At 37.1% G+C, this 22,857-nt stretch overlaps 1 protein-coding gene across 4 annotated transcripts in view; it reads left to right on the forward strand.

The window, feature by feature from the left end:
• Positions 1-22,857, forward strand: part of LOC123680518 (diuretic hormone receptor-like) — a 34,551-nt gene that overhangs the window by 3,414 nt on the left and 8,280 nt on the right. The window contains exons 1-8 of one of the 4 annotated variants that reach the window (XM_045618457.1): positions 1,806-2,033; positions 6,057-6,429; positions 7,652-7,823; positions 15,606-15,696; positions 15,752-15,848; positions 15,917-15,997; positions 16,586-16,662; positions 18,519-18,806. In XM_045618457.1, coding sequence (XP_045474413.1) covers positions 6,120-6,429; positions 7,652-7,823; positions 15,606-15,696; positions 15,752-15,848; positions 15,917-15,997; positions 16,586-16,662; positions 18,519-18,806 — 1,116 coding nt within the window. In that variant the 5' untranslated portion in view covers positions 1,806-2,033; positions 6,057-6,119. Of the gene's footprint in view, positions 1-1,805; positions 2,034-6,056; positions 6,430-7,651; positions 7,824-15,605; positions 15,697-15,751; positions 15,849-15,916; positions 15,998-16,585; positions 16,663-18,518; positions 18,807-22,857 lie in introns of those variants that run through there. The other 3 variants (XM_045618460.1, XM_045618459.1, XM_045618458.1) reach the window with 3 other exon arrangements.

A 22,857-nucleotide genomic window follows, 5' to 3' on the forward strand; every position in this document is an offset into this window, starting at 1 on the left:
TTTGTCAAATTCGCGTCATTTGCAAGAGGCTTTAATTTTCTGCTTTAATATGAACAAATCTGCGGCTGAGGCTAAGCGAATGCTCTCAAATACCTATGGTGAAGTTAGAGAAAAAACCTGCCGAGAGTGGTTTCAACGCTTGAAGAACGGTGATTTTAACGTCAAAGACCAGTAGGGTAGTGGAAGAAAGAACGTTTTCGAAGATGTAGAATTGAAGGCATTACTTGATCAAGACACGTGTCAAAGGCAACAAGAATTGGCAGGAAAGTCATGGGAATTATTCAGAAACAAGGAAGTTGGATGCCGTACGAGTTGAAGCCGAGAGATGTTGAAAGGCGTTTGTTTACTTTTGAACAGCTTCTTGCAAGGCAAAGACGGAAGGGATTTCTGCATCGTATTGTAACTGGAGACGGAAAATGGGTTAATAACGATAATACCAAGTGCAGAAAATCCTGGGAATATCCAGGTCATACTTTCACGTCGATAGCCAAACCGAATAGTGTATTATGAGTTGTTAAAACCGACTGAAACAATCAGAGGTGAGCCGAGCATTGAAAGACAAACCACCGCACGAGAGACATAATAAAGATATTTTACAGTATGACAATGCTCAACCTCATGTTGCGAAGGTGGTCAAGACATACTTGTAAATGTTAAAATGGGTAGTCATACCCCACACGCCTTAAAATGAAGAACTCTGCGGCTGAGGTTCATCGAATGCTCTCGAATACCTATGGTGAGGCCGCTATTATTCGAAGAACGTACCGAGAGTGGTTTCAACGCTTCAAGCACATAATTTCGACGTAGAAGACTAGCATGGCGGTGGAAGAGAGAAGGTTTTCGAAGATGCAGAATTGGAGGCATTACTTGATCAAGACTCGTGTCAAACGCAACAAGAATTGACAGGATCATTGGGATTCACGGTTCCAAGGTCATACTCAGTATTTGGTGGTACCAACTCTGCGCAGTGTATTCTGAGTTGTTAAAACCGACTGAAACAATCACAGCCGGTCATCATCGAACGCAATTAATGCGTTTGAGCCGAGCATTGAAAGACAAACGCCGCAATACAACGAGAGACATGATTAAGTGATTTTACAGCATGACAATGCTCGACCTCATGTTGCGAAAGTGGTCAAGACATACTTGGAAACGTTGAAATAGGAAGTGCTTCCCCACCCGCCGTATTCTCGAGACGTTGCTCCCTCGGACTATCACTTGTTTCGATCAATGGCACCTGGTCTGGCTGGCCAGCACTTCCGGTCTTACAAAGAAGGAAAAAATTGGATCAATTCGTGGGTCGCTTCAAAAGATAACCAGTTTTTTCAACGCGGGATTCATACGGTGCCCGAAAGATGGGAGAAAGTAGTGGCCAGCGATGGACAATACTTTGAATCATAAATGTGTAACTAGTCTTTTACAATAAAGGCTCAAATTTCGGAAAAAAAACGGTGGAAGCAAAGTTGTACGCCCATGTAGATTTTTCGCTCGAGAGTTATCGCTCTGTTCGATACACGAGCGCTGAAAAACCACCCTGAAAATCCGATCCACAATTTTGCAAGGCAAAACACCAGGGAATCAAATCTAATATGAAATATATCTGACACACCATCATAGAGTGACGATATGATAACACATCATAAAATATTCATTTCACAGTTAAAATTTCCCATCATCTGAAAAATAAACTTCGTCCTGTGTATTCGAAAACATCCTTTCAACCGTACGTCTTCGTTCTGTAGCACCTAATTTCTTTGAAAAGTGTGAAGTAATCTCATAACGGAATGTTAAGACTGTTTATTTGACGATGGTAAAATATATGGATGTAGTAGCGAAGGCAAACAATATATTGTTTGATGTGAGAGATAGCGAGACTGCTTTTAAAACGAAATTATTATTTATTCTCTCCAACAAGAAATAAGGAGTAACGCATCGAAAACCATTCCTCAAAACATCGTAAATTTCGTTGGTTTCCAATCTCGCGAACTTTTAGTTTTTCGTGTTGTTCGATCCTTGCCATCGAGAGGCTTAAGGTAAGAATAATAGTAGGCATTATTCATTTCTCCTTTGGTTAAACGCTGGATCAACTTATCTCACGTGATTTAATGTACCTTTGAGATGAATTATTTAGAGAGTCTCTCTGGAATTATTTCATTATTCAAGTAGGCCACTTTGAGAACTTGCGTAATTGAATCAACCTGGATGTTATTCATCTTGTCAGCTGGGTTTCGTCTTCAAAACATCGGAATTTGTCGGCCTGCTTAGAATACCAAATTTTTCCGAGTTTTATATGCAGACACGTAAGGTATATAAACTTTAATGTAGGGTGATGTTATCTCTTGTCGGAGGTACGTATAAAATATATGGCGAAAAGCTATACAAGATCCGGAAATCAATATCGATTAGGAAACAGTTGTTGCTTTTTTTAGAAGCTAGAATTAGCATAAAGTCAGGCAATTGGAGACGTTTTGTGACATTTTACTCAATAAGTATCGGAACTAACCAGTAAAGGGTGTTTTTTTAGAGCTATAGAACTTTAAATTGCAATAAAACAACGATGGATTATTCGATTGACATGAATTTTATTCATCCGCAAGATAATCTTGTGGCATTACATTTTAAATATGATTTCTGGCATATGACCGCCACGGCTGGCTCGGATGTAGTCCAATCTGGACGTCCAATTTTCGATGACTTTTTCCACAATTGTGGCCGTATATCGGCAATAACACGGCGAATGTTGTCTTCCAAATGGTCAAGGGCTTGTGGCTTATCCGCATAGACCAATGACTTTACATAGCCCCACAGAAAGTAGTCTAGCGGTGTTAAATCACAAGATCTTGGAGGCCAATTCACAGGTCCAAAACGTGAAATTAGGCGGTCACCAAACGTGTCTTTCAATAAATCGATTGTGGCACGAGATGTGTGACATGTTGCGCCGTCTTGTTGGAATCACAGCTCCTGGACATCATGGTTGTTCAATTCAGGAATGAAAAAGTTAGTAATCATGGCTCTATACCGATCACCATTGAGTGTAATGTTCTGGCCATCATCGTTTTTGAAGAAGTACGGACCAATGATTCCACCAGCCCATAAAGCGCACCAAACAGTCAGTTTTTCTGGATGTAACGGTGTTTCGACATACACTTGAGGATTAGCTTCACGCCAAATGCGGCAGTTTTGTTTGTTGACGTAGCTATTCAACCAGAAGTGCGCTTCAGCGCTAAACAAAATAAAATGGACGTAGTGCGCGATACGTATTCCGCACAGAACCATTATTTTCGAAATAAAATTGCACTTTTTGCAAGCATTGTTCAGGCGTGAATCTATTTATGATGAATTGCCAAACCAAACTAAGAATAAATCACTTGACAGCTGTTGAATCGGTTGTCATCTCGAACAGAAGTGCCAATTTAAAGTTATATACCTCGAAAAAAAACACCCGTTAGTTTTATCATATCTGCTATTTCGAGAAAATATTTTCAAATATTTCTCTAGTAATCCCCAGGAAAATCGAAATTATTATAAAGATCGAGTTAGTCAGCTGTTATGAATAAATTAATTATAAGTTTTGGTACTTATTTAACCAATCGGTAGCGGAGGTTAATAAAGATTCGATGAACTGGTATAATCATCACAAGAAAGGAGGACTACAAGAAACACGCTGTATCTCGAAAACAAAGCGTTTGCGGGCTTATGTTTAGAGAATTTCTTCTCTTCTTCTCAAAAGTATCTAAGAAATCTCTCATTTTCTATTTTACAAGCTGTATAGAATGAAATTTTCGAGTTTCGAGAAAAGTTTCCTCGTAAAAAATATCGACGTAGTTCGCAAAAGAGACATATTATCGAAAAAATAAGATTTTTTTGAAATTATCCTAGGAATCTATCATTTTCGTTTGAACCTCCAATTAAGGAACACCCTGTATAAAAACCTTCGAATTCCTTTCAAAATCTGAGTAAATTGAATTGATTCAGGAATCATCCACCTCTGAAAGACATGACAACCTTTTTATAACAACAACAACTTTACATTATTCTAAATATTTCAATTATTATAGACTTCGGAGCATAAAATATGAAAATAAAAAGTGTTTCTTCAGTCTGAGTTACAGAATGTTTCATTCAATATCATTCAAACATCTGCTCAAAACATCTTTCATAATAAAATATTATGAAAAACAAAAACACGTGTGAAAATAAATTCAATATTTTTGGCCGGTTGTGAACTTATCACGAAAACGAGATAATCTGCGATCTCGTTATAAGTTTTCACCATCTGATCCATTTCCACACACTCATTGCACCTAATAAAGTTTTTATCGTGCGTTTGGTGGACAACATTCGGAAAGTCTCTTATGAGTTCCTGGAAACGGGTCCAATCATACATTCCGTTTTAATTGGCTGCCATGTCAGCACATACACCACCCACACAAAAACAGACTTGATCGAAATGTCCCAATTTTCACGGTTTACGTTTTAGGATTAGTTGAAACATCAGGGTAATAAACATAGATAGAGGGAGCATATGTCATTTTCAGTAAGCAAATTTTGTCCCCAACATGAACTGTCAAATTTTATATGAAGCGCGCGGAAATGAAAACATATCAGTGATACGATATTTCACTCAATTCGCGAGTTTCTCCACAAAGAACGCACTTCTTATGTTCCATAGTGAATAAACGTTTCATATTGAGTCAAAATATATTGAAATAAATACCTAAATATATCAGGAATTCAGAATACAAACTTCAAGCGCGCCAAACGTCGTGAAACCACCGATGACACTAGGAGAGCAAAAGTTGCCAAACCTTGGATTTCAGTAGGTAGATACAGAAAATAATGAATATTCTGCTTATTATAAATTCGACAACTAGGAAAAATATCGGATTCCAAATATTCAAATTTGCATATTTAATCGGTAATCACTCAAATAAATATATTTCATTCAATGTAATATACATTCATAAAGATATAGTAAAATTGTCGATTTGAAAATATTTCACAATCCGACAACGTAATCTAACCATGTTGGGGGCATGTAAAAATTGCGTACTTCCTCTATCTTTGTTTATTAATCTATGGTTGAAACCAAATACTAAAAAAAATGAAAAATACATTGCCATGAAGTAAGGAGCTTTTGATAGCCTGTTTATTGACGCATATTGATTTAATGAACGAGCGCTCAAAAGCTATGGATTTCACGTCAGTGCTTTCATTATAATCAATTGGAAAATTGATTAGACAATTTCTTGAGATAATTTCAATAATTTCATCACCAAATTTCGTTTTGTATCAATCGATTGTCAAGGTGTCTGTGTGGCAGGTGACACCATCTTGTTGAAACCATATATCCTCAAGAGTAATCTCAACAACAGCAGAAAAAAAAAATTGTATTTAACATTGTTCTGTATCTTTCTCCATTGACTGTTAATCTTCCACCATTTTCTTCAAAGAAATATAGACCAATGACTCCGACACCATGAATTGAACACCATACAGTATCTCAACAGTTTCGTGTAGATTTTCGTCCAAATTTTGTTTGTTTCCATAACCATTCAACCAAAAATGAGCTTCATCACTCAATCAAATTTTTCGATAAAATTGTTCCCCATTTTAAAGTTGTTAAAGACCTAAATAATGAAATGAACGATATTTATTCTGATCTAATACCTTCAGTTCTCGAACCAGTTCAATTTTGTTAGGATTCAAAAAGAACTCCAACATTTGTGAACTGATTCTGATAAAACAATTCACCAATTTCCAAACGTTGTTGAAGAAGGTATCTTTTCATAATTAAGTGGCATAACCTACTGAACACAAATGACATTAGAAATGTCAAAAAAATGATACACAGTGTACAACTAACCGACAACAATGACCTCAAAAATCACATCTCATTCATTACATACAATAGTTGTATGGTCTCTCCAATTGGCGCACGATACATGTCAGCGTTTTCCTCGAACTTTTTTCACAGCTATCTCCCCAACCTTGCGATACCCAAACATGAATAATTCCCATGTGCACTCACTCATAACCAATTACCTTCATTACAGCCAAACCGAACGAGCCGACAACATCGGAAAATGACGCGCCACCACCTGAACTGACCGCCAGTCATGGGCAACGACTTATCCGGACTCGAAGGACCATCAGACGCCACCTCGGCCGAGATGCTGCGTCCCGACGCCATGGACTACCCATCCAACGCCACTGTCGACCTGGTGGACTACGTAGCCGCTGTCAACCAGACAGGCTGTGAGGAATTGTACGCCAACGAGACGCTGGCGATGACGCGGGAGCTTTCGACGCTGGGATTCTGCGGACCCATGGCCGACCCGGTGGCCTGCTGGCCTCCGACGCCTGTGAACACTACTGCGGTGATAAGGTGCTTCGCCGAGCTGAACTTCATCAGATACGACGATAGCCGTGAGTCGACTCAACTTTACGGCCAGCTTTCTTTGAGTTAAGGAGGCTTTTTGAAGAAGTCTCCTTTAAAGTTTACTTACCATCATTTCCATGAATACTATAAGCACCTGCCTGTTTGTTAAAACGCAGGTCTTACCTTTAGTTATAAGATCAATGATGGAAGCCTTTTCGAGAAGGGAGCTTTTTGAAAAAGCCTCCTTTGAATTATCTTTTAAAGTACCATAATTTCCTTTGGTACTAAGTTAGCACCTGTTTGTTAGAAATCCACAATACGCAGATCTTACGACCAGTTGTATAATACTCTACAAAAGTTTTTATGTGAAGGAAGATTTTTAAAAAGGACACTTTTGAAGTATACTCTTAAGTTCAACTCAATTCACAGGCGAAAACCACTGCCTGTAAGTTGAAGCTTCCTCGAATACTCAAGTGTTACAGCTTGTATCATAATCAGTGCCAAAAGCACACCTTATGTTTAAGCATAAGGGTTCTGAAAAAGTTTCCTTCAAAAAAGATCTTTATGAAGTTCACTTTGTTCATTCCGTTTCATGGAGTTTAATCACTGCCTGCAGGTTCAACTTCATATAATTGGCAAATTCTTGGGCGCAGTTTTATAATCAATGTCAAGACTTTCTTTTTTGTTGAAACAGGTTCTTGCAAAAAGGCTATTTCAAAGTTAATTTTTTTTCATTACGTTATGATACAGGCTTTAAGTTGAAGTTCCTTTAATTTGCTAGTCTTTGGCTGTTTTTATAATCAATATTATAAACCTTCTTTTTGTTAAAACAAATCACTCAATGGGATTATGCCATAGTTTGTAAGTTACAGTTCCTCGAATTTGCTAGCTTGTGGTCGGTTTTATAAACAATGCCATAATCCTCCTTTTTGTCAAAACAGGTTTTTTAAAGATTCTCCTTTAGTGTTGACTTTAAAGCTGTATCCGTTTCATAACATTTGAAAATTTGAAAATCTTGGTGCTACTTTCATAATAAATGCCAAAAGCTTTCTTCAAGTTACGTTAAAGTATCCTTTGAAGCTTCAAAGCATCGGAGCTTTTCTTTACCATTCAATTCGGAAAATGAAGTTGACATAATCTTTTTACAACTTCGCTTGATAAGATAATGAAAAGGCAAAATATGCAGCTTAAATTTTCTTTATGCTTACCGATAAAATCACAGAATTTATCCTTGTCGATTAAAGACCCACAATAATTTGTTGCTTCCAGAAAACGCTTCTAGATTTTGCATGTGGAACGGCACCTGGACCAAGTCAAATTATTCAGCTTGTAAAGAAATTTTTAATGTACCACCAGACGTTGAAACTAGCATATATTTTGTGGGATACACCTTTGGCCTCATAAGTTTGTCTGTAGCTGTTGGGATATTCACGTATTTCAAGTAGGTAGAACAGTTCTTAGTACACAAGTTTGATTAGACTGAATGATATATGATAGGACTAGAAAGAATGCTTCTTCTTTTTCATCTAACTTCGACACAACTTTTTATTGTTTGTGTTCAAATATTGTCAAACCGTACTTTTTTAAATATCGATGATTTTTGAACTATGATGATTTTTCACTATTGGGAAATGAAGCAAGGCAAATCACTTTGTTATTCTAGTGTTGTACCAACATTCTCATAGTTAGAATAAGATTTAAAATTTTTTAGCACTACCCAGCTTTCTGGATTACTGAACACGTCGATAAGTGATTCTACCAATCACGTCTGCATATTAATGGAGGGTTTTCCAATAGGAATGATATATTTAACATGGTTATACAACTTTGCTTCTGCCGTTTTTTCGAAATTCGAGGCTTTATTGTAAAAAACTGGTTATACATTTCATTTTATGATTCAAAGTATTGTCCATCGCTGGCCACTACTTTTATTCCCATCTTTCGGGCAGCGTACGAATCCCGCGTTGAAAAAACTGGTCATCTTTTGAAGCGATCCAAGTTTTTACTTCTTCATAAAGAGAAAATAATGGGTTCCCGAAAAAGTATCATATCAAGAACGTTCAGAACTATCGCTCTCAAACCTCAATCATCTTCTATCGGCAAAAACGATATAATTACATTTGATCAACCGTTCTGAAACTCACACATTTCAATTTTTATCAGATTTCATTCAATGCACGTCCGAAACGTAAACAAAGAAACAGCATTATTTAGTAAAGCCTTAGTAAAGTCGCACTAAAATTGCTATCATTTTTATATCCCTAATATTTTCGCCATTTCCGGTTTATTTTATTGGAAGTAATACTCATATTTCTGTAGGTTCCCTCATTGACAGACTGGATAGTCAAAAGATATAGATGGTTTTGCACCTCATTCATGCGAAAACACAGTTTTTAAAACCGAGTTTCGATGAATTTATCGAAGAGCTCTGTTCGATTATTCGAAAGAGAACTTGGTATTATTATGGCTGTATTAAAACAACGATTCCAATATGGAAGGGTCTCATGAATTCATTAAAAAAGTCTTTATGAATATTTTCCCATTATCAGAAAGATATTAGCATCACAAATGTCTATGTTAGCAGAGTGATTATCGAACTTTTTGGTTAAACAGTGTGTTTAGTTACTCGGTAAGTAGTTGTTAAACTGCCATCATTTTCCTAATCACATTTGAACGATAATAAAATGAAATAGAATAAGGTTATCAAGTTCGTTTATGGGTGAAATCCTCTCGATGGTTTAGGAATTGAAGAAATAGCCATCCGATCGAACTGCATTTTTGAAATTAGTTGCAAAATAAAAGAAACAACATGCATACAAAATTTCGTGAGGATCGTCATCCGCTTTTTAGCGTTAAGTCTTGTGGGACCCATACATCGAGTTCCTTCTTGAGACCAGTCTTATGCGAATGGTTCCAAACGGTTTTTTGTGCGATCTTTGGCTCTTGGGTTATCAAAACAGTGATGACCGGACTCGACAATGTCCATGATTTCATCGACATTTTCGACAACTGGCCTTCCAGTGCGTGGTGCATCTTTGACTTCGAAATTACCGGAACATAACCGACAACCAAAATTGCGCGTGATTGGCTGTTACAGTATCACGACCGTAAACACTATGTATATTTTCAGCCGCCTTATCGAAGAAAAACTGTAAAATATAGCGCATTTTCTCTTTGCTAGTGTCCATCTTTGACGCGCATCAAACTAAACTGAGTTAACTAGTCACAAAACTGTCAGAATAGTTTTTGTTGTACGAAACCTCATCTTTATAACGCCATCAAGTGGAACTCGATCGGACTTATATACTAACTGACAAAGAAACTCCATCACCCAGAAGGAGCTGTCTAAATATAAAATTTCTTTTGGTGAAACATAGATAGTGTAGCAAGGAGTAACTGATTGAATTTGAAGAAAAAAATAGTGAAGGTTTTTCCATGTTAATAATTTTTGTTACTTAAATATTTTAGTCGTTTTTTGCAAGTTTTTTAAGTTTTTACAACAAACCAGCTGTTCGAGGAGATCCAAAGTCGATGTTTTGTTGTTGTTAAAATGCCTAGAGCACGTGTGCGCGGAATTTATCGCCAGCTAAGTGAATTTGAAAGAGGTCGAATTATTGGTCTACGGGAGGCGGGGTTGTCATTTCGAGAAATCGCTTACCGTACGAACAGAAATAGAACTACTGTTATGAGATGTTGTCATGCGTGGTTTGATAATGCCCAAAACCTAAAAAGAGTAGGTACCGGACGTCGAAGGGGCACAAATGAAGTTCAAGATCGACGTCTAAGACTTATGGCCATTAAAGACCGATTGGCGACAACTCAATCTTAGGTTGATGAGTGGTTAGGTTAGGTTAGATAAGGACTGCATCTTGTGTTACGGTTGAGCATCGCCGGCAACGATTACAGTGGTGCAGAGAACGTCAACATTGGAATGTGGAATGGTATCAGGTCGTCTTTTCTGATGAATCTCAATTCTCCTTGGGTGCACATGATGGCCGAAGAAGGGTAAGACGACGTCGGGGAGAGAAACGTGAACCTCAGTTTGATGTTGAGCATCATGTAGACCGGACAGTAGGCGTTATGGTATGGGGTGCTATTGCACATGCAAGTAGGTCACTTTTAGTCTTTATTCGAGGTAACATGACAGCGCTGCGTTACCTTCAAGAAATAGTGGAGCGATATGTTCTCTCTTACCTTAACCGGCTCGAGAATCCAATATTTCAGCAAGATAATGCCCGACCTCATGTTGTCAGAGTTAGTTTAAACTTTTTCGAAGCGACTCATGTGAATCTTTTGTCATGGCCGTCTAGATCCCCCGATCTTTCGCCCATAGAGCATGTTTGGAACATCATGGGTAGAAGGCTTGGAAATTTACCTCAGCCCCCAAGGACTTTGGCGGCTCTGAGACATGAAGTACAGGTAGCTTGGGATAGTATCCCTCAAGAAGAAATAGACCATCTTATTGCATCAATGCCGAGACGTGTTGGGGAGTGTATAGATAATCGCGGTGGACAAACACATTATTAACAACTCTATTAAAAAAATTGTTAACGCTTCGTTTTTTCTCCAAATTTCAATCATTTACTCCTTGCCATACCAAAAAAAAAATTAAATTTAAACAGCTCCTTCTGGGTGTTGCAGTTTCTTTGTCAGTTAGTATATTTTCAGGTTAATTGCGTTATTGTCCACTACTACAATGGTTCAGAGGTTATATAAAATTTAGTGAATTTTAACTGGCACGCAAAAGTTCATACTTCACGTCAGCGCTCCAATTTTTTTTTCATTAAATTTTAGTCCATTCTCATTTCGTTGTTGTTTGGACGAATGGACGCTGAAAAAAAAACAGCAATGATTATCCCGACATTGATCCTGAAGAAATTCAGTTTGACGGTAGTCGGTATGGGGAATATAAAACAACTGAACCGCTTTGTGTTTTCTGAAAGCCTCGGGCTTACGTTAACCCTGCTAAAGCGACGTTTACACGGGCTCATACATATGTATGGCGGATATTCCTAATCATATTTAGATTAGAAAGCCGAAGTATCTCCAAGTGTAATGCAATTTACACGATTGTTGTTTTTGTTGGGGAGAAACAGCTCGTTTGAAAAATGCGTTTGAACAGTGACGAAATTGATATTGCTTTGGACATCGTCCAGAAGTTATCGTCTTATGATTATATCTTGCTGTATTCCTATAGATATAAAGATATAAGAAATTTACTAAATAATTATATCATTTTCTCGAATCATCTCTCCTTGAGGCGAGATACGGAATTGATTCTTCGATATTTTCTAGATCAGAGCTCGATCTATAAAAAACACTTCTTTTTGAGGTGACTGTAATCAATATTTCAGGAGATCTGAGGATTCTTGTAGAGATTAAAATTTTACTGATTTTTCCGAAATTTCTAGTTGAAATTTCATGAACTGTGAGGTCTATGAAGAACCGGATAGCGATATAAGAATGAATGATTCCCAATTAGCCAAATTTTGAACTTGCCCGCAAATTTTTTTATCGAAAAATTTTCGTAATTGATTAAAAGTTCCTTCAGGCAAATTTTGTACCCCTTTATCAATTGATAGGATAACGTAGATCACGAAAATGCTTGCAGTTAGGCGATATGTTCATTATTTCATAAATTATAGGTTATAAACTGAAATTTTCAAAAAAAATTTGATAATTTTCTTGACGCTGCAATTTCTCCTGGACGCAAGATACGTACTTGAATTCTCAATATGTTGTAGATCAGAGCTTGATGTTCAAAAAACGTTTTCATTCGAGGGGTCTGTGACGAATATTTCAGGAGATATAACGATTTTTGTATTGAGATTCAATTTTTACTGAGTTTTTCTAAAATTTCAGAGTCGAATATTTCTGAATCTGTGAATTCTACGAAAAATCGGTTTGCGGTCTTAGCATCGACTATGCCTAATTACCCGAAATTGAACTCACCCGAAGATTTTTAAATCGAAAAATGTTTAATAATTTTCCATACCTTACCCTTAGAAAATTCGAAAAAAGACTCTCCATGGAAATGTTGTACTTTTTCATCGGCTGTCACTTCTCTTGGAGGCAAGATATGGACTTGAAACCTCATCAGGTTTTAGATCAGAGCTCGATCTTTCAAAGACGTTTATATTTAAGGGGTCTGCGATAAATATTTCAGTAGGTATAACTATTCTTGCTTAGATTCAATTTTTACTGATTTTTTAAAAATTTCGAGTTCAAACTATGAGGTTTCGAGGAAATTTTAAAGACAGATTTGTAATATTCATAATCTTTTCTAGTTCCTTGAAATTATGATGGTCGAAAAATATTTTAAAGTACGGAATACTTCGAATATAACTTTTTCTTCCTTTTGAAAGGAACACTTGTGAATAATGTGATGTAGAATACGGTGTAGAATAGGTTCATAAACATTTTTTTGATTTTAGATCGCTAAGGCGATTTGTAATCATTTTCAAATAATTGAACTTAAAAAAATGTAAGTAGCCGGAACACACTGTATAATTGACTGAATATAACAACACAAGAACTATGCTCTTAATAGTACCTCATATGAATGACTGTTCACATCTTGATTACCTACATAGATTACTCAGAATTGTGATGATTTCTCAGGATAACGATATGTATTGTTTAACAATTGAAAACAAATGAGAATTTTCTGGGGCCTCTAACGTCAAAACTAACCTATAGAAAACTATTGCCAATTGAACTTTATGTTTGGAATGACTTGGATTATAACATATCCTATCACATATTTTGACAGAAAGCACTTTACCTAATGCTGTTGGCGGTAATCTTTGAAAGATTATTCTATTCTACTCCAGCCTCTAAATGGCTTTATTTTATAATCCGGATACATATATTATAAATGAAGAAAAACACCTAGGTTATGTATGCAACTCAAATTAATTTGTTATACCTACTGAACAAACCAAATATTACTTCGAAGGTAAGTAAATTTAAATGAACCAGACTGAAAGGTTAACAACACAATGTGGATTGTAGAAGTTTTAGAGCAAACCAGAATCACTTGAGATGTCAGACTCAACACTCGTATTTTATGTGTTCAGAATCATATTCAAGCTGTAAATTTCGCTGAAGTTCATGTTGATGTCTGTAACAGTCCCAGTTGAAAACTTCTATCTATAGAGAAACATAAAATGATGTATTTGTAAGATGAAAGTCAAGTCGTATACGTTCGTGAACGTACCGCTTGCTTTGAGCACGATTCTGTTTGACTTTGCTTTATTTCCTCAGTAGAATGCAATTTTTCGTTCGAGTTGAATTGAAATTGAATGATTTTCTTGTCGAAGTGGCATTCTTTCTAGGTTTTCATTTCTGGAAGATATATAAACTCGAAGGGTAGAGATGCTAGTTGTTGAAACTGAATATTTTTCATATCGCATGATTTGTATGAAAAAAATTCTAGGGAAACACTGACTACAAAACAAAAAAAATGTAAGTAGAAAATCGGAAAAAAAATGCATAATTTTGCAGTGACAATAGATGCAATCGAGTTGTGTGTGTATAAATATAAGAGGTTTCATTTTGAAGAGCCTGCTATCTATTAGGACAATTGAAAAGTCCCCGATATGATGCACAGATGGTGGTGCTAGTATTAAATCTATATGCTTTTTAGTAAGTACCAACCTTCAAACGATACGTGTCAAAATTTGACAACAGTCCTACCATTAGTTTGTGAGATTTTTGTTTTTGAAAGAAGATGAAAAAAAAAAACGAATTTCGTGTGCTGATAAAATATTGCTTTTTGAAGGAAAAAAATACAGTCGAAGCAAAATCTTGTCTTGATGAAGAGTTTCCGGGGCCTGCACCACGAAAATCAACCATCATTGATTGGTATGCTAAGTTTAAACGTGGTCAAATGAGCACCGAAGACCTCAGTGGACGCCCAAAAGAGGCTGTCACCAAAATAAAAAATAATTTTGAATGACCGTAAAGTGAAGTTCATGGGAAATTTTATGAAAACGAAATGGCGTTGTAACCATAGCCGTGGCGATTTTGGCTGATATTGGTTTCCATCATTAATGCCATACCTTTCTCTTTACAATAAATAAACATGCATTGATTTCTCGTAAAATATACTCGATTTTTCAATGTCAAAATAAAACTTCTATTGGAAAAACCTGTAGAATAACATTTCCAAACTAACGGGTGTTTTTTTTCGAGGTATATAACTTTGAGTTGGCATAACTGTTCAAGATGGCAACCGATTTAACAGCTGTCAAGTGATTTATTCTCAGTTTGGTTTGGCAATTCATTTCGAGAATAATGGTTTTGTGCGGAATACGTATCGCGCACTACGCGATGTTTTATTTTGTTTAGCGATGAAGCGCACTTCTGGTTGAATGGCTACGTCAACAAACAAAACTGCCACATTTGGAGTGAAGCTAATCCTCAAGTGAATGTCGAAACACCGTTACATCCAGAAAAGCTGACTGGTGCGCTTTATGGGCTGGTGGAATCATTGGTCCGTACTTCTTCAAAAACGATGATGGCCAGAACGTTACAGTCAATGGTGATCGGTATAGAGCCATGATTACTAACTTTTTCATTCCTGAATTGAACAACCATGATGTCCAGGAGCTGTGGTTCCAACAAGACGGCGCAACATGTCACACAGCTCGTGCCACAATCGATTTATTGAAACACACGTTTGGTGACCGCCTAATTCCACGTTTTGGACCTATGAATTGGTCTCCAAGATCTTGTGATTTAACACCGCTAGACTACTTTCTGTGGGGCTATGTAAAGTCATTGCTCAATGCGGATAAGACAAACCCTTGACCATTTGGAAGACAACATTTGCCTTGTTATTGCCGATATAAGACCACAAATGTTGGAAAAAGTCATCGAAAATTGGACGTCCAGATTGGACTACATCCGAGCCAGCCGTGGCGGTCATATGCCAGAAATCATATTTAAAATGAAATGCCACAAGATTATCTTGCGGATAAATAAAATTCATGTCAATCGAATAATCCATCGTTGTTTTATTGCAATTTAAAGTTCTATACTCTAAAAAAACACCCTTTATAACCAGTTTTTTACAATAAAGCCTCGAACGTCGCAAAAAACGATGGAAGCGAAGTTGTACGCCTATGTAATTCAAGTTTGAAAAATTCAGGAACATGTTAACTAGCATCTCTACTCAAAGAGAGTAGAAAAACCCGTAATTTTGAGTGCGTTTTTCCAGGGAACTCAGATGCTTGCGAAACACCATACACATGAACCTCATGTGGTCCTATATGCTGACCTACACTATGTGGATCATTACCCTGATATCGGTAAATTGGCCAACCTGTCACAGTGGTAATTTCTATCCAATAATCTGATTTTCAGCTCAACACAAGCTTCAACGTTTCGGTACCCTGCGTATTCATCATAACCCTTTTACATTATTTTCACATCACCACTTTTTTCTGGATGTTTGTCGAAGGTAAATGGTTTATCCGCTATTTTTAAAACGGCTTCCATTTGCAATGACGTCCTCATCTCTTTTTCCAGGTCTCTATTTGTATATTCTGGTTGTGGAAACGCTGACAAGGGAAAATTTCAAATTAAGAATTTACCTATTGATCGGATGGGGTGAGTGATGTGTTCTATATTCGATTTGACACCCATTAATGCCAACGTAATGGCTAGTTTTTTCGATCTGATTGTTTCAGCTCGATTTATCGCCTTTTTGCGCGCTTGTTGTACAACTACCACTAAACCCGCATGATTTAACTAGAATATCTTATTGAATTCAGCAGTTTAATAGAATTAAAAATATTGACTTTATCTTTTTTCTGATATGAAAGATAAGCAGCTTCGGACGAGGTTGCTATCTGGATGGGTGACCGATATGTGACTACATTTCACAAATTCCACTTTTTGCTATTTCTATGGTGTATATTTGAAGTAAATGGGTATACTTCAAGCGCGCAAAAGGCCTCATCTGCATGTTAGTGTTTTCTGAAACATACAATGTGGCCCACATAAAACTGGTGAAATATAAATGGCAATTGAGATCAAGTGACTTATGATATTTGCAGTCTTTTTCTGAATGATTTTATCAAGTGTTTGCTGGAACTTCAGCTGGATTGTTTTACGTGTGCCAGCTTGTTTGTGTACGTTTTACATTTTAGGCATACTTTCTCTTTGGGAATACTCATTGATACTGTTAAATTTCAGTGTTTCCTTTATGTTTCATTGCTGTTTGGGCAATACTAAAAAGCTTCATTTCAACAGAAGATGATCCTGCAAATTCGGTAAGTTCAATTTTATTCTAAAGTGATTTTTTTAAGGTTCAACATAAAAAAGCTACGGTTTGAGGTTGAGGTGTAAACAATCATAGTGTCACTCAGTTGCATTTTTGTGAGGTACTCACAGCATGAACACTTGAGCATAATTCGTGGTTCCTTCAACAAGTATATCAACCTATATGCTTTATCATTTTATCTGTCACAATCATCTATATGACTCTTGTGTACTTACCAACTGAAAAAGCTTTGGTTTGTTGGTATTTTATAAATTTCCACAAAATAAGAGCCTTTTTTATAATGATTTTCTGTAAGATTTGTTTACGAATTTTTTCAAGATACATCAGTGCTTTGAAGAGATACCACATCATCAATTATTTTTTTTTTCATTCGCAAATTAAAAATACTGAAATAATGTAGATTATTACATAGGCCTACAACTTTGCTTCCGCCGTTTTTTTCCGAAATACGAGGCTTCATTGTATAAAACTGTGTATACATTTATAATTCAAAGCGAGATTCAAAGTATTGTCCATCGCTGGTCACTACTTCTTCTCATCTTTCAAGCAGCGTATGAATCTTGCGTTGAAAAAACTGGTCATCTTTTGAAGCCGTTTGTCTCTCAACGCTGGGCACAAACGCATTAATTTCGTTCGGTAACGATAGCCTGTGATCGTTTCCATTGGTTTTAACAACTCATAATACACTACGCCGAGCTGGTCCCACCAAATACTGAGCATGACCTTGGAACTGTGAATTTTGGGTTTGGCCGTCGACGTGGAAGCATGGCCGGGATATTCCCATGATTTTCTGCGCTTGGGATTATCGTAATGAACCCACCTTTCGTCTCCAGTCACAATGCGATGCAGAAATCCCTTCCGTCTTTGCCTTCCAAGCAGCTGTTCACAAGCAAACAAACGCCGTTCAACATTTCTCGGCTTCAACGCGTACGGCACCCAATTTCCTTGATTCTGAATCATTTGTCATACCCATGACTTTCAAGCATTTTGAAATGGCTTGTTGCGACACTTCCAATGATCCCGCCAATTCTTGTTGCATTTGACACTAGTCTTGATCAAGGAATGCCTTCAATTCTGCTTCTTCGAAAACCTTCTCTCTTCCACCGCCATGCTGGTCTTCGACGTCGAAATCACCGTTCCTGAAGCTTTGAAACCACTCTCGACATATTCTTTCATTAAAAGCGGCCTCACCATAGGTATTTGAGAGCATTCGATGAGCCTCAGCCGCAGATTTCTTCATATTTAAGTTGTAAATGAAAACCACCCGCAAATGACTAGAATTTGGCTCGTAATCTGACATGTTCAATCGACAATAACTTTATGATGCAGATACAAATCGACTAATATTTCGATGGCGTTATGTTTACGAATACCTAAGCTTTATGAAGGACATCTACGATCTATTTATTTCGACTGCCACTACAATATATTGCAAAACAGCGAAAGCAAAGTTGTACACCTAATATTTCAAGAAATTGTGTGAAAAGCCTATAAAATTCGGTGATTAATAAGAAGAAAAATCTAACAGTTAGGTTCACTCTTAAATTGAAATGTCAGCAAACCAAAAAATCCCGTGAATGCGAAATTTCAGACAGAAAATATCCTAGTGTGATAGATCCTTAAGGAACCACAGAACTTGTAAATACGATGATGAAAAAATCCGCCTCAAAGTAACGCATATTGTGGAACGTTTCGACCATCGATAAAGAAGGAAACCAATCCAATATTGCCAGTCGTATATTTTCAGTCTCTTGTGCAGTCCCGCCAGTTTGTTCAGTTATTACGCCGTAAAAATTGATTGTTGTCATTTCAGTTCGGGGTCACAGAGAGATGTTTTTATTGCAGTGCGATTGGTTCAACCCCCACCTCGTAGACTGGATCTTTCAGGCGCCGCAGGTGGCAGTCCTGCTTTTGAATCTGATCTTTCTGGTGGCCATCATGTGGGTGCTGGTGACCAAGTTGCGTTCTGCGAACACTGTGGAGACGCAGCAGTACCACAAGGCTGCTAAGGCGCTGTTGGTGCTGATGCCGCTGTTGGGCGTCACCTACGTCATCACCATATGGGCGCCGACGCCAGACGCCGATTCCAAGAGGATTTTCGAGAGGGCCAGGGCTGTGCTGCTTTCGCTGCAGGTTGGTGGGGTTTTTCGTTGTTTTATGTTGGCGTGACTGATTATCTGTCATTTGTGACGGTTCGAAGAATCTTTTCGGTTTTCTGCATAGAGTAATAGACGTGGATAGAGGGAGTATACGCAATTTTTACATGTGCCCATCATGGTTAGATTACGTTGTCGGATTGTGATATATTTTCAAATCCACAATTTTACGCTTCATGTCAAATTTGATAGTTCATGTTAGGGACAAAATTTGCTTACTGAAAATGACATATGCTCCCTCTATCTATGTTTATTACTCTGAGTTTTTCTGTGTTCGATTATTAATGTTGTTTGACCTTTTTTATTTACTGTTTCTAATTGAGCGACAAAACTAAATACATATTTGATGGTGAATTTGAAACTTCCTACTCTACTCACATTTCGAATTAGATTTCGGATAATCAAAACAAATTTCATGCAGTTTTGGGTAGTAGAATATAAAAAATTGATTATATATTATGAATTGCATTGGATTCTTGTTATAAGGGGTGTTTTTTTCGAGGTATATAACTTTAAGTTGGCATTACTGTTCGAGATGGCGACTGATTTAACAGCTGTCAAATGATTTATTCTCAGTTTGGTTTGGCAATTCATCATGGATAGACTCACGCCTGAACAACGCTTGCAAATAGTGCAATTTCATTTCGAAAATAATAGTTCTGTGCGAAATACGTATCGCGCACTACGTCCATTTTAGCGATGAAACGCACTTCTGGTTGAATGGCTACGTCAACAAAAAAAACTGCCGCATTTGGAGTGAAGCTAATTCTCAAGTGTATGTCGAAACACCGTTACATTCAGAAAAACTGACTGTTTGGTGCGCTTTATGGGCTGGTGGAATCATTGGTCCGTATTTCTTCAAAAATTATGATGGCCAGAACGTTACAGTCAATGGTGATTGGTATAGAGCCAGGATTACTAACTTTTTCATTCCTGAATTGAACAACCATGATGTCCAGGAGCTGTGGTTCCAAAAAGACGGCGCAACATGTCACACAGCTCGTGCCACAATCGATTTATTGAAAGACACGTTTGGTGACCGCCTAATTTCACGTTTTGGATCTGTGAATTGGCCTCCAAGATCTTGTGATTTAACACCGCTAGACTACTTTCTGTGGGGCTATGTGAAGTCATTGGTCTATGCGGTAAGCCACAAACCCTTGACCATTTGGAAGACAACATTCGCCGTGTTATTGCCGATATAGGGCCACAAATGTTGGAAAAAGTCATCGAAAATTGGACGCCCAGATTGGACTACATCCGAGCCAGCCGTGGCGGTCATATGCCAGAAATCATATTTTAAATGTAATGCCACAAGATTATCTTGCGGATAAATAAAATTTATGTCAATCTAATAATCCATCGTTGTATTATTGCAATTTAAAGTTCTATAGCTCTAAAAAAAACACCCTTTATTTCAGTTGAAATAGAGGGAAATATTCATCTCATTTTCAGAACAAAGACTTTTCAGGATGTGTGGAGAAAGAATTGTTGGATAAAAAATATGATAAGGTGCTGAAAAAAAAAAAGTCTAAGATGAGGCAGTACATATGGGCTTATTTGACGTAATTTACGTAACTTCATACCTACTGCATAAAATGAACAGATCAGCATTGGAAATACCCGTAACTGTTGAATATGAAATTTCATATCCATTAGGATTTACCTTTGAAATACGAAAACTCATGTCGAAATTATTACGTTAATTTTTCCAATTCTCCTACAATTTTCCATGTTCTTCGAGTAACCGAATAACGTTTCAAGCTTCAGTGCACGAAATAAAAGCTAAGCTTCCCCTTTAATACCTACCCACAGCCTCCTTGTAGACGTGACTCGTACGATAGAAAATTCGAATACAATTCATCGAAGACCCGTACGGTGTTCTTGAAGAGGTTTCCAATTTATAACGTGAAGCCAAGTGAAAATTTGCCAGGATGCCGGATTCCTCACAAATTCTGGACTACCCTTCCTCCCTTAGTTCTATCTTCCAAAATTTAATTAAAGGTAAATATCCCTGTGTTTTTGTTCCCTCGAGAATGTTGCTACACTGATCGGTCGATAATAATTTCATTTTTACTCTCTTCCTATCCGTTCCCGGATATTGAGTATGCAGAGGACGTAAAATTAGACGGGATGATTCAATTTCCTTTCAGTTGAGGCAGTTAGTCCGATTACTTCCTCTAGAGTAGGGCTGCCATAAATGTTGGAACATCGACCGGGACAAGTCACAAGTGGCATAGAAATAGGTGAAAATACCACTCAAAAATTCAAACCGCATCTGAGAGGTATTCATATAATAAAAATTCGAGTTTCTAGGATTTCTTTCACTGGGTTGTTGAATTATAACACATGCCCCAATCATTTTTCTTTGCCCATTTATAGCCATTCATAGTGTTTCAGGACTTGTGGCTTTCTCAAGTATTTTTTGTCTTTCATATACTCTCCACTGTGCTTACTGCACTTGATGCCTTTCGTTCTTACCACTGCCAATATCTTATAGAAAAGGAAACATCCGTTCCACATGAACATTGCGAAAATATACTGGCATATTTTGCCCCACTTCTGACATTTCTGCATTAGAAAAGAATTCAAATAGGTACATAATTTCTTCATAAACAGAATCTTCAAGCGTAAAACATTTCCCATTCAAATATCCAACAGTTTCTTGTACTTCATTTCATTAAGGAACATCATTCGAAACCGTTCATGAAAATATATCGAATTTTGTCATTGTCCACTATATTCGAGATATCGGATGTTGTGAAATATCGCTGACTTCATTGTCAAATTTAACTTATTGCATTGTATTCATAGTACCATCATTCTTTAGTTGGTTATAGACTTGACTTGTTTGGTTCCCAAAATATTTATTTAATAATCTTTCATTGAACTCTTTCCTAGTATATTTTCAATAAATTTGTAGTTTGATAAGAGTAATTAATGATTTTTCAATCCTTTCAAATGGTTTGTCGATGAGAAATGCTTGACTGTGTAGAAATGGAGTACAAAGTTCTATTGAAGAGTCATAAAAAAGTCGGTTATAGCTTTTGAGGCCCTTTTTCGAGATACGAATTTCTTTTTCAATGGCACCCATAGCTTCAGCAAGCGTTCGATAGCTAGAAGTAGTGAAAGCCAACTAATTCTAGAAAAAAAAAGTGTATTGCTGTAAGTTGATTCTGCATACTCATGAAAAACTTTCATCGTTTGACGCTTACAGAAAATATTGAAAAATATTTGGAAATTTTAAGACCAATAGACTGCACAGATATTGACACCATATCGGCGGAAGTGAAAGCAGTATTTTGAAGTATGTGCGCTGGACAACGGATTTCTTTGGACAAAATCTCTTCTAATTAAAGAAAAACTCGCCTTACTTACTTCAAAGTAAGTATTTGTGTTATCCGCGTTGACAGCGAAAATATTTTATATGGAAATATTGAGATCCTATTAGGATTTAATACAAAATGCGATTGTACAAGACCATTTATTTGGCTGTGTCTCTTTTTATTTTCAATCTTTCAGTTTCTGAAAAATTATGTTTGAGCAACAGTAACAGCTTCTCAGTTTCATGATACTGGAATCCGTTCAGATTCCATTAAAAGAAATTTTTTCTCACCTACTCAATGTAAGAAAATCTGAATTCCATAACGGTCAAATTATTGACCGGGACAATTCAATAACTGACCGGGACACGGGGACACAATGGTCCAAACCGGGACATGTCCCGGCGTACCGGGACGTATGGCAGCCCTACTCTAGAGGGCGTCTCGAATCCGATTGGGAGTAAGAGTTTTAAACTTGTACTACTACCGTTTCAGAAATATCCTTGGATATTGGATCTACATAGGCGTACGATTTTGCTTCAGCCGTTTTTCCGAATTTCGAGACTTTATTTAAAAAAAAAACTGGTAATACATTTATGATTCAAAGTATTGTTCATCGCTGGCCACTACTTTTTCCCTTCATTCCGCGTTGAAAAAACTGGTCATCTTTTGGAGCGATCCACGAATCGATCCAATTTTTACTTT

Source organism: Harmonia axyridis, chromosome 5 (assembly GCF_914767665.1).
Source record: "Harmonia axyridis chromosome 5, icHarAxyr1.1, whole genome shotgun sequence".
NCBI classification, from domain to species: Eukaryota; Metazoa; Arthropoda; class Insecta; order Coleoptera; family Coccinellidae; genus Harmonia; species Harmonia axyridis.